Here is a 12837-nt window from a genome sequence, read left to right as displayed (position 1 = left end):
AGAAACCTGTTGAAGTAAGCAAGCACGCTTGAGAAGGCGAGAATCGAAGTAAGCAAAAGCGATATAAGAAAATTTCTGGCACCATCATCAGTTTGAAGTTGATTAAGCATTTTGTTAAGTCCGGTGTCGTTAACGACTAGGCTAATCCTATAAACGGGAGCTTAAACTCCTAGTTAGCAGTTGATCCAAGTGACGGTGTTGTTAATGGCCCGCCTTGGCTAAGGACTAAGCTGTAGTCGAAGTAATATTCAAATAATTGATGATTCCGGTGATTGTCCGAGCTGTCAGTGTTTGTTGTTCTTGTTCTCTCTCTTTCACACCTCCCACAGCCAAAGGTCCGGTGCCTGCTAGGCTCATGTAGCGAACACATATCCCCCGACATCGTTGTGTATAACAGTGTCGAAACAAAGCAATCAAAGTAATTGGATAGCTCAGCCTGCATGGGGTCCGTCCGGTCTAACATTATAAAAGGCTACTTTCATTACATCCTGCTTACAAAATGTGATGTCTCTGCTGTACAATCGATAGAATTTTTCTCCATTCGGTGCGAGTCCGCTGGAGAGGAAGAAGAAGAAGGAAGAAGAAGAAGAGACGCAATGGTTTTCTTCTTCTTGTTCCTCTCTTCGACCTCTTAAGATACAGGTAGGCCCTTCTTCCTCTCAAGACGCTTTTGTGGGCACCTTCTTTTACAGGGTTTCCGCCATGCTTGACGGCCAGGGTTGCCTGCTTCCTGTGCGCCATTTCCACAGCGACAATTCTCCCGTCATGATCTCGTCTTTGTCAGGTCTCTACCCCACCTGTTGTGCAGAAGCATCTGCCGAAACCAACCCTAATTCAAACACTAACCCCCTCGCTCTCCAAAGCCCAGAGGCTCTCTCTTGGTCTCTTGTTGCAGAGGTGGATCGAGAATCTAACCAAGGTGAACTTCTTGACTTCAACATTAGCAGGTCTTGCATTGCCTCGCCTCTTCCATTTGAAGAGGCTGACACGACACAGGCATGTCCGAACATTGGAGTGGTTGCGGAGAAGGGTGCTATATCATCCATTTTTTCAGATTTCAATTGCTCATCAACTAGCCCAAGCAGATCTGCACTGGTGTTTCATTCCTCGCCTATGCAGGTGGTTGAGGCAGGCCCTGCACAAGCAGGGAGCAGCTATGTTGAGATTGAAGGAGTGGTCTCAAGACACTGTCTGCTGGCAGAGGTTGAATCGAGATCATCAGACTTTACCAGATCTGTGCAGGAAGAGGGAGGCTCTATCAAGGTTATAGGTGGGGATGAAATGCCTATGGAGTTTGCAGAGGCTGCATCAAGCAGTGTGATACAGAGAGATGCATGTTTGAGCAGAAGTGTGGGTGATGGAAGTCAGATTGGAGGGGCTTTGATAACTGCAAGTTTGGGCAACTGTGATCAGGTTTGTTCAGATGGCACAGAGAGAAGCTCGGGGGCTGCACACGCTGGCATTTTACAGGATGTTAACAAGGATTTAGATAGCAAAGAAGAACTTCTAGAGTTTGTATGCGCATCAAAGAACTGTATGGACTCAAAAGAGACACAAGAGGCCTCTTTAGAGACTGCAAATGCAGAAAAGGTTCTTACAAAGCATAGTTCACGCGCACTTTTAGCCCGGCACGGTTGGAGGTCTCCATGCCGAGATGCAAACGGCTGCAAGAAGATGAGAGTCATAAAATGTATTGAGACATCTTATGAGAGTTTATCAACAGGTGCATCCACAAGCGCAAAGCGAGAGACGACATCTAGTTCAGCAAATGATGAACAACAGGATTATTTGCCAGGTCTTTTCAATGAATGTGCTCTCAGATGTTTTGCATTTGTTCCTCTTTGTGATCTTGGCAGATTGTCCCGGGTAGGTAGAAAGTACAGAGACCTTGTGAAAAGTCGATTTATCTTGGAGCTGCGCCGAACCTATGGCATGGTTGAGCATTTGGTCTTCACTTATGCAAGTGGTCCTGAAAATTGGACAGCATATGATGCAAACCGGAAGGTGTGGAAGACTTTACCACCTGCCAATGAGGATCTTCGTTTTCGTTCATCAGACAGAGAGTCCCTTTCTGCTGGCACACATGTATTGTGGTTTGGTAAAGTAGTCTTTGACTTTGTATATTACAGGTATGATCTACTCACAAACAGTTGGGATACGGGACCCTCAATGAAAAATTCTCGATGTTTGTTTGCCTCAGCAAGCTGTGGTGATATTGCATATGTTGCAGGTGGGTTTGGTCCTGCTAACAACAGTGGAGCCTTGACTCTGTTGAGAAGTGCAGAGAAATACAATTCAGTGACCGGTCAATGGGAACTACTACCCCCCATGTCCACCCCTAGGCACAAGTGTGCAGGTTTTTTTATGGATGGAAACTTTTATGTTATTGGTGGGAGAGATGCTAACCACCAACCAATCATGAGTGGAGAGGAGTACAATCCCAGCACAGGTGTGTGGAGGACCATACCGAACATGTACTTTGCACCAGCAGTTCATCGTAGGGGCATGCTCAACCCTTCTCCTCCTTTAGTAGCAGTTGTTAATAATCAGCTGTATGCTGTGGAAACCACTACAAATGCCCTGAAAATCTACAACAAGCAAAGAAACACATGGACTGATGTGGGCTGTCTTCCTGTTCCAGCAGATTTTCGCAATGGATGGGGTGTTGCTTTTAAGGGCCTTGGAGATAGGCTATTTGTTCTGGGAGATCAGGAGGGAATTGCAGCCTTTTGCTGGCAGCCTGGACCTAACACCTCAGTACCAGACTGGCAACTGCTTTCTCACAGAGAAAGGGGAGTGGACAGCTTTCTTTACAACTGTGCTGTAATGACATGCTAAAATCATGCTTTGCACATTTCCTTCTTCAAAAGGATCTCTTACAATTCATTTGCTTCAAGGTCATAGACGTGACGTACATCTAACAGATTCGTGTCTAGAGAGGACACAGCTATCACAGGTGGTTTCAGATTGGAAGGAGCAGAAATTGTGCCACATGTATTTTAAGGTTGCACTGGAGCGGCAAAAGAGGGCACTTATCATGGATATTAAATCTTTGATTTTTGTTGTTTTCTGGAATTCTGAAACAGACGTATGCGCTCTTTTTCTCCAAAAGAGCTAAAAAGCATTATATTTTTATGTACAAAGTGGTGTTACTCATGTATAATATACCTGTGTCGATTGTGTGTGCACATTGTACGTAGGTGCCATCTGCATGTATGCACATATCGCTTGATAAATATAACAGTTAACTTGTTTTGCAGGCTCATCTTTTGCACAGGTATGGATGAACTCGACTCTGCACCTGTAAAGAGTCTTGATCTGAGACACACTCTCTTTCTATCACCCAAGTGTGGTAGATTGGTTATGCCATTTCCCTCTTGAATAACAGGTCTTGAATTCAACTTTCCTCGTCGGCTAGATCTTTAAGGTCTCTTGGGATAGTTTCCTACGACGTTAAAACTCTCTCTCTCTCTCTCTCTCTCTCTCTCTCTCTCTCTGGTTGATCAATTCTGGGGCAGTCTTTGAAATCCTAGTGAATGATAAAGTTTTTAGCTTTGCTGGGTATGATGCATGCAGTTGAAAAGTTAGTACTAGACGCTGTCGAGCACAATTTGAGACATTTTGTACTCATCGGTAATGAAATGGAGCTGCTCAACAAAATAAGGACTCTTGTTCTGTGATCTTTTGAGCTTTCTTTAGCGAGTATATGCACACACAGTGCATCTGTTTGGCTCTAGCTATTAGGCTATTTCCTGGGTCCATATGTCTGTCTTACAGGTGAAGGGAGGATGAAGAAAGTGTAGAGTTTGCTAGGGGTTATCTGCAGGTCGAGGGAAAGATGCTGAAATGTGTTTTTGTTATGTTCATGTAAATGGCTTTTGTTGGTATGTTGTTAAGTTAGGTTCCGGCATTTTTTTTGTTTTCTGTCCCTCGGATGGGTTTTCTATGGGTGGATACTTGTGTGTTTCAAGGTTTATGAGACTTGTATACCATGTGGTGTTAATTAAAAGTTTGAAATCTGTAGAGATGTTCTTGTTGTGTTTCAAGCGACTTTGATTTAGAAGATTAAGTAGTGATATAGCATACTTTTTAGTGTATTGCAAGCGAATGAAAGTGATGGAAACATGATTGACAAAATAATAGTTTTCTTGCAATCTTGTGGATGAGTAAATTTGGCAATACTCTTTTTGATGATTTTCCATGTATGCTTAAAGATGATGAAAGTCAGTGACTCGACGAGAAGAGGAGGAGGAGGGGACACAGCGAGCTGAGGGAGAAGGGAGATGAGGGGAATGCATCAATAGTAGCCGAAGAGGTTGGCTGACTTTAGGAACCTTCGGAAAGTGAGGAGGAGGTGGCAATCTTTTCAAGTTACAAGATATTTGGCACTCTATAAGTAGTGGATTTTTGGGTGCAAATTTGGACCATTGGAAAAGCCCGTCGATTAATGCCACATGACAAGCTAATGATAATTTTTAATTGTTTCTTTTAGGCCTTTGTGAGAGTGTGTTGACATTTATTTGTGTACCTCTCTCTTTAAAGAGGGCCATAGAGTATTGTGTCAAACATTATTTTTTACTAGTATGGTTGATTGCCGAAGGCGGTCTGTGTGTGTGTGTGTGTGTGTATGTGCGCGCTATCCGCTTGTTGCCTCGGCTACAGGGAACACAATCCGATCTAACTATTTGTGGCATCTGGTCAGATCAAGTTGTTTGCGACACGTGATCGAGGGAGGGACCGGAATTCCTCCCCACCTTATACATAGTATAGATAGTGTGTTATTTTCAAGCAATCCACTATCATGAATATCAGCATGTATCATATTGCCTTGGTATAAATCCTTCTTCTTAGCACAATCTTGGAGCATGTCTGCCTCGTCTTGTCACGTCATGCCTTGGAGCTTGAGCTATGGAGGTCTCGTCCACAGATCTCCCCCTTTGCTTTTCCATGTCACCCTCGCTTTGCATCCGCCGAAAACAACCCAAATCTTCTTGGCGTATGTGAGTTCAACTCTTGTTGGTCCTTGAGGTCTCTTGGGATTGGAACTACAATGTTAAAACCTGTCTTCTTCTTCTCTCTTTGTCTCTATGGTTCTACAGCATCTGTGGCGTAGCACTCGGACATGTACCCATGGCCGTCTGTGTGAGAGTAGCACCCAACTGATGATGGCATTCAATGCCACCTTCGATGATGTTTTGAAGAGGGGTAGGAGGAAAACCTCTTTGGGATTTTTTAGGGGGCATTCAGTTGACAACTACCATAACAGAGAATATGCGTATGTCTGCATGTGATAGAGGAGGATAGTGGCAACACTAATACATGTGGCAAGGTATTTGAGTGGAAGGTGTCGGCCGTGATGGGGGACTTCGTGGGCATCCACAAATATTGGCTACAATCAGTGGTTCAAAGCTGCAATCTAGTGGATGGCCAACTCCAAAAAATAGGCTGCGTGGAAAAGGTCACCATGACCTCCACAACAACACCCTACCCCTTTATAGCCGAGAAGCTTCTAGAAATGGACCAGCTCCATCGTCACTATCCCTACACCTCCTTAATACCACCCTCTCATGCTTCTCTTATGGACGACTATGTCAGCACCTTCACGCTCTTTCCCATCCCCAACCCTGGCGATAATCAAGGACCCAACACCCTCCTCCATTGAAGCTTCATCTGCAACCCCACTTCATCGATCTCCCTAGAGAATGCTCTCTCTACTATCTTCTCCTTGTATCTAGCTTAGAACTCAACTCTCCTTGACTGCTCTCCTTGACTGCTGACAATTGTGAGTAGCAAAGGTTGTTGAAGAGGGGAAATAAGAAAATCTCTTTAGGGTTCTTTGGTGGTCATTAGCCGGCGGCTACCACAATAGAGAATATACGTACCCCTACGGACAATAGAGGAGGGTAGTGGCAATGCTAATATATGTGGCAAGGCATTCGAGTGGAAGATCAAGGACAACAATCAACAATCCAAAGCTACAAGCTAGTGGACGGCTAGCTCCATCATCGCTACTCCTACACCATCCTTAATACCAATCTCCTAAGCTCTCTCTCTTATGGATGACTATTTAAGCACCTTCAAGCTGTCCCCCATCCCCGATCAGCCCGATAATCAAGGGCCTACCATTCTCCTTTCACCTATAGCTCCACTTCGTTTATGTCCCTAGATCAGGATCATGTCACTATCGTCTTCTCCGTGTACCAAGCTTAGAACTCGATCCGCCTTGGTTGCTAACGATGTGTTACCCACATTTGACTCTCTCTCTCTCTCTCTCTCTCTCTCCTCGTCGGATAGATCTTTAAGGTCTCTTGGGATAGTTTCCTACGACGTTAAAATTCTCTTCTTATTCTTCTCTCTCTCTCTCTCTCTATCTTTCTTTGCAGATTCATTTCATTCATTGTCCTAACTAATTAAATTGTTAACGCAAATCGCTCTTTTATAATTCATTAAAAGAAATCTCTCTCTCTCTCTCTTTCTCTTTCTTTCTTTCTTTCTTTCCAGATTCTTTTCATTTCATTGTCCTAACTAATTACATCGTTAATGCAAATCTCTCTTTCATAATTCATATTCCCTCACCTTATAAGCGTGAGCACCAGGTCGTGGTCAAGAAGACCCTGCCGCCACTGCAACATAGGCCCCCGTGAGCGCATTTGCCTTGCCTTGCACAACTACGGCTTTGCCTGCAGTTGAGGGGCACTGCTGGTTTGCCATCCCTCGGCCTCTGTACGCCTCGTGCAGCCTTCTGCCTAGCTGTCCCCCCGCCCCGGCACAACCCACACAACTCCTGATGCCTTGCCTCTGCTGCCTCACCCACTGCGTTGTCCAGAACGCGTCCACACTGCTACACCCTCCACGTCCTCGAACTGCAAACAGAGGTGCATCATTGCAAGGCGAAGCGTGAGGGAAAAACAACCTGGGCTCGACGTTAGCTCCTGAATATCATGGACGTCCAGTAGCCGACCCTAAGGACTAAGTGGCACGGGCATGGGAGGAGATGGGATCTACGGTGGGATGATTGAGAAAAATGTACAGTCGGGTACAATGTAAACTCAAGTACCTGAGTGTACTTCGTCCCTCCCTCCCACGCCCCCGGGATTAAACCCACAACCTAGGGTTTGAGGGCCATGTGGCCTATCCACCACGTTCGTGCACGTCATCTGTGAAATATTTGTACACGTTTCCATGGAGTTTTGACTTGCAAAAGTATCGGGGCAAGCAAAAGTAAACTCGGATATCCGAGTTTACAAAAATATCCGAGTTTACTTTTGAGACAAGATCTACGGCGCGCGCTTAATGTCGGGGCCCAAAAATGATGGGAGCCTTTGATCCCATCTACCATGTCCGTGTTAGATATAGCTGAGGGTAGCCGACACCAAAGACCAAAAGAGGGTGTAATATGAGGGGGAGGTCGCCTCTTGATTAAGTGGGCAGGGGCTAGTGTACCTAGGTAGCTAGTTTGTAGGTCTCGACTCTCGACTCTCGATTACGTTCCTCAACAAGCGCTCCCGCCCCTCCCCCCCCTCACTCTCTCACGTGACTTCTCTCACCTGTCCACTGTGTCACCTCATGCAAGGTATACTTGTTTGAGAACTGCCGAATGAACCAGCTTTCACCGCGTGGCCCGCCGGGGGGGGGGGGGTCTCTCTCTTTCGTTGTGCGATCATTGGGCAGTCGGAGGCACATGTTACACCAACCAAATCAAGAAGCAAACGCCATATGGTAGAGGGGGGAAATCCCTCCCCTTTTATAATAGTATAGATGCTTTTAGAATATATTGTAATCTAAATAAATCATTGTTACACTCCTTTTCAAAAAGTCTAATACATTGTGACAATTAAAATTTTTTTTTTTGCTATTGTCACTTTCTCATTTTTCTTCTCGTTAGCCATTGGAATGATATATAACTCACTAGGTCTTTCAATGAGAACTTTTGACTATAACAATTATCATGCTTTCATATGAACCAAAAAAAGTTACAAGGTATGCTCCTATGGTGAAGAAGCCTTGGACAAAGTGATCCCACTAGTTATTGACATTGAGTACTCTTTTTGAAGTTGAAATTCTATAGGAATTGAAAGCAATATTGCTTTCGTGAGGTTGAACAATGTCCACTACTATTCCAAAGTCAATATATTCTCGGCTTTATTTTTTGGGCTACATAAGTCCTGAGTAAAATGTTGCATTTTGGGTGAAATTGTTGACCATTGAATAAAGCTTGCTTATTAGTGCGAAATTACAAACTAATGCTGACAAACTTCTTTTTTTACTATGGTTTGTAAGCCCTTGTGAGACATTTGTTTACCTCCCAATTTAAAGCGGGCCTCTTTAAAGAGGGGCATTGGGTATTGGGGCACACACAATCTTTCCCATCCTCTTTCAATTTGTTTTTTTGCAATTTCTTGCAATACATCAAGTGTTTTTTCTATCCTTATTTATAATGCTTTTGGAATATATTGTGATCTAAATAGTCCTTGTGGCATCGATTTCTCTTGTCTGGTCGGCGGAGCCCTCGTTTGTGGCAGGCGTGGTGCCTCTGGTGGCGGACAGGGAGATTTTGGTGTGCAATGATGGAGGATCTTTGCGAGGTATTACTCTTTTCATCTGAATGTTTCTCCTAGGTTGTCGGGGTTGGCCTCCCCTATTCAGGCCAAGACCTTATGTTTTTGTCTATCCAGGGTTTGCCCCTTCTTGTATATGGTTTCTATCTTGTTGGTGTTGTTGACCTCCTCATGGCAGCTCTATGCATGAGAACTTTCGATGAAATTTTTAGTTTAATCTATTTACAACCCCCAACAATAGGTGGGGATATTGCAAAATAAAAAAAAATTGTACACACAAACCCACATGCATGCTGAATTTTGAACGCTACCTTTTCAAGAATAGTAGATACTGCATTTTTTAGCATGCATTCGTGTTTTTAATAGTTTGTGACCAAAATAGTAGATTCCAACTTAGTGATTCCTCTGCCTTGGCTGCGATGTTGTGGTTGTGCTTGACGTCGAGCTACGAGGATGTGGATGCGAGAAAAACCTAGGGTGAGAAGTAACCTCAAGAATTTTATAAGTCTCGCTCATTGAATAGTGCCGCTTGGACACCCGCCACTTGAAGCCACAGCGTGTGTGCCGCTCGAGGTGAGAGCCCCAATGGAGTGGCTGCATCTGCTATTGAAGAGCAAGCTGAGGAGTTTTCCACCTCTCTCGATATGTGGATTACTTGCCGGTGTGGCATGCCTTGACATGGAGGAGGTGTTGCTAGTGTGCCACTGTGGAGGCGTGCTTGCGAGAGGCTAGCTCCTATGGCTGCTTGCATTTGCAACCATGTGGAGAAAATATGAATATAGATTATGTAAGTGCACCATGCCATGTTATCAGATGAATGTTGAATGTATCGAGAGCAGTGTTTGGAAAAAGTGTTTCAACTTACAATCATGCTGCTTTGAAATCCGAAATTGGAGGTTGAGAGAAAGAGGAAAAGAAAAAATATAGCTTACATTTTAAAGAAAATAGTACAAAAGTACTAATTTTCCAGTGTTTTTCATACAATGAATAACATCATGAGTGGATACCTATGATTGTTTTGGGAGCACGATTGTCTCTAAGACTTTCTTGAATGGCCTTGGTGAGATCTGCAAAAGTCATCTCAGATATCTTTGGCTCTTTAGCAATAGGCTTTATGGTCATTGGCTCATGCCCTGATGCTTGCGAGCTAGTAGATTTAGGCTCAACAGACACTCTTTCTCCTTGAATCATTAAATTGTCCTCCAATTGGATCGCATTGGTAGTGACTGCTTTCCAAGTGGGTGATACCTCTAATGACTAGGCCATTTTAAATATCTTCATGTCGTAGTCCCCTAATGAATCTATCGAGCAATTGGTTATTATTGAAGCGCTCATTTGGATTACAACAAGAATTCAAATGCTTCAAGCGAGTAATAAAGTCTCTCATGGACACCCCTTTCTCTGGTCCAGTAGTAGTCAATTTCTCTTTCAGTGTCTAAAAGGCAGGTAAAGTGGAGAACCATGTTTTGCAAAAGTTGGGTTTAGGGTTTAGGGCATATAGGGTTTATCTCATGAGACCTGTTGAAGGCATGTGGATCCCTTTGTTTTGCCTCTCCAGCTCAATAATCCTATGGATGACATCACAAACTCTTTGTTGTTGCTCCTCTACGCTAGTAGCACCCAATGTGGATTGTAGGACATCTAACCAATCCACATGATAGGTGTGACATGTGTATAGGTCTGTTAAAGTCTCTGTTTGTAGTTTATACTCCCAATTTTTATTTAGAAATGCTCCATCTAGAATTGAGGTGCTAAGGGTGTCCACTGAGCTAGATGCAATGTGGCTCGCTATGGTTTGACCCTTAGTGGTTGCTAATTCAGGAGCACTCGATTGCTCGACTAGCATGGATGTTGACATAGGCGCCTTCACCTTTAGCTCTCTCCATTTCTCTGCCTTGCGTAAGATTTTGATTTCCTTTTCCCTAGATACAAGGATATATCGCTCAACCTCTTACACTTCAGCAAGGCTTCTACCATCAGGTACTATAATCTTAGAGAGAAATAGCTCTGAAGAATCAGGGAGTGCAGTGAATGGAGTATTCACATGCACACTCTCCAAGAGCATGGGGTCTACATTGGTCATGAATGGTGAATTTACTTCCCCACCCCCTGAATTTACATCGCTAGCTCCATGTTCGGAGCGAGTGGCTCTACTAAAAGTCTCTTTCAAGCCGCTAAGCACGCTCGGCCGAAACTAGGTGTCCACATAAACGGAGACACTCTCTATATGATCGTCCTCTAGTACACGACCAAAGTGTAGGTGCATGTGACCTCAACACCCTAGAAGTGTTGGTGAGTGCCCGTGAAGGCCGCTCACCTAGTTTTTTGGGTGTTTTGCAACCCAAATTTACTCTTTTTTTTGGTCTGTTTTTCTGACCAAGACATGAAATATGGCGTGTGATAGCTCAAAATGAGTGTCTTGGTTAGAGGGACATGCCGTGATTTACAAACCCCAATTTGGTTACTTAAAGCTCTCAAAATCCTAAAAACAATCTTTTTCTAATCGAGAAGAAGACTAAAATTAGTAAGTCCAAGGTGTAAGTGTGAAGAAAAGGGTGGAGGACTTGAAAGACTTGTCCCACATGCCCTCCCTTCCTTCAAGTCCCCACCTAGGTCACATTAGAGCTACAAAACCCTCGACCTCCAACTTTTCACATGCAAGTTGGGAGTGTATTACTTCTATGATCCATGGAGTTCTCTCAAAAATCCATGAAAGTACTCCATTGCTCTCTTTGGGCACCTCAATAGCACCCAACCACCAAATGTCTTTCTCTGATTGCAAGATGGGGTGGGAGATGGCTCGGCTGAATCCCTTTGCTTGGTTTTGCAAAAGGACTTCATTCATTAGAGTGACACTTAGTCTCTCTAAACTTCGGCCTTTCACTATTTGACACTCATCGAGTTTCAACACAAAAGCGACCTTTGTGCCAAGCACTTCCAAATAGGTAGTGACAAGACCTTAGACTTCAAAGTATATGATAAGAAGAACACAGCCAAAAGAAATAAGTATATTGTGTCACCTTCTTTAGGTAACTCGTAGAATCTAAGCATGGCTTGTTGAAGCCGTCTAAGGTCCACAAAAATATTGTTCCACATTGTGTAAGGAAAGTCCTTTCTCCGAAGGCCTTATGGAGAGTGTTTCCTACCTTTTCCCCTTGCCTTTGGTGTGCACGAAGCATAAAGCAAAGCTGTCATTGTATCCTCAATGTATAGGTATGCCCCAATGAGGGAGAATGCATCTTCGTTTGTGGCCTTCTTTGCAAGGTTGACCTTGTGCAAAATGGAAAATAGGTTTTCCACAATGCCACACTCTTTGAGGGAATCCTTTAGGAGTTGAAAAATAGCATGGTAGGCTTTGGTGCTGATCCCAGCCTCATCACAAGCTTGTTGCACGTTGTGAGCGGGATGAAAACACACAGAACGACTCTATAACGACCCGACACACACTCTTGGGAAGATACACACAGACACTATGGGGCACCACTCGGCTTACACAACCACCTGGCCGAGACAAGAAACACACCTATGGAGTGAGAGGAGAGAGACTATCCACTTGCCCACTCCACACAGAGACACACACATACACACACACACCCAAAAAACTCAGCTCAAAAGAGGAGAATTTCTGATGTTTAGATACAATTGAGCTTGGGCCAACACCAATGGGGCAAATAGCTCACACAATATAGGTAAAATAAGCCAGATACAATCACAAACTAGAGCAAAAACTTCGCTCATAAGAGAAACTTACACAGAAAAATAGCAGGAAAAGAGTGAGGAATTTGGCAAAATGGACAGCGCCATCGCGTCCGGAACGGCCCAAAACCCCAGTCTACAATGTCAAAGTGCTCAAATCCGACCTCAAATGAGCAGTTTTCGGCCAAAACAAGCTCCAAAATGAGCAAAAACACACCTGCGGCTGTTCCTCCTCTCTTCTCCACGTTTTTTCTGGTCTTCTCTCTATTTTTTCAGTTCCCACACTTAGCTTTATTAGTTGGGCACCCTTGGCCTTTTAGATGACCTCAAACGGACCTTGAACAGGCCAAAAACTGACCTCGCAGTGCATAGTTGTCACCCTGCTGCATCCATGCGCACACCTGGCACTCATTTCTTTTCAATAATGCGTCTCGCAACCACGTGAAGTGGCCCCAAAAATTGGTCCTAATGATGACCTTTTTGCATAACTCTCACAAGAAAACACCACTTTGTGTCCGTATTCATCCACGTGCAAATATTGACCCCGTTCGCCCTCCTGACGCCACTAGATGCCATCTGACGC

The 12837-nt window shown here is 44.1% G+C and overlaps 1 protein-coding gene across 1 annotated transcript; it reads left to right on the top strand.

Annotated features, from left to right (window-relative positions):
• The first annotated feature begins 493 nt into the window (after positions 1-493).
• On the top strand, positions 494-2910 carry LOC147418209 (uncharacterized). The gene has a single exon (XM_086506916.1). It carries the CDS (start codon positions 703-705, stop codon positions 2836-2838), a length of 2136 nt encoding a protein of 711 aa, XP_086363042.1. The 5' UTR covers positions 494-702; the 3' UTR covers positions 2839-2910.
• Positions 2911-12837: the final 9927 nt, after the last annotated feature.

The sequence above is a fragment of the Adiantum capillus-veneris genome, chromosome 30 (assembly GCF_014529385.1).
Source record: "Adiantum capillus-veneris isolate H3 chromosome 30, ASM1452938v2, whole genome shotgun sequence".
Lineage (NCBI taxonomy): Eukaryota > Viridiplantae > Streptophyta > Polypodiopsida > Polypodiales > Pteridaceae > Adiantum > Adiantum capillus-veneris.
Note: the sequence above shows the minus strand (reverse complement) of the source record. Positions and strands in the feature narration are given on the sequence as shown.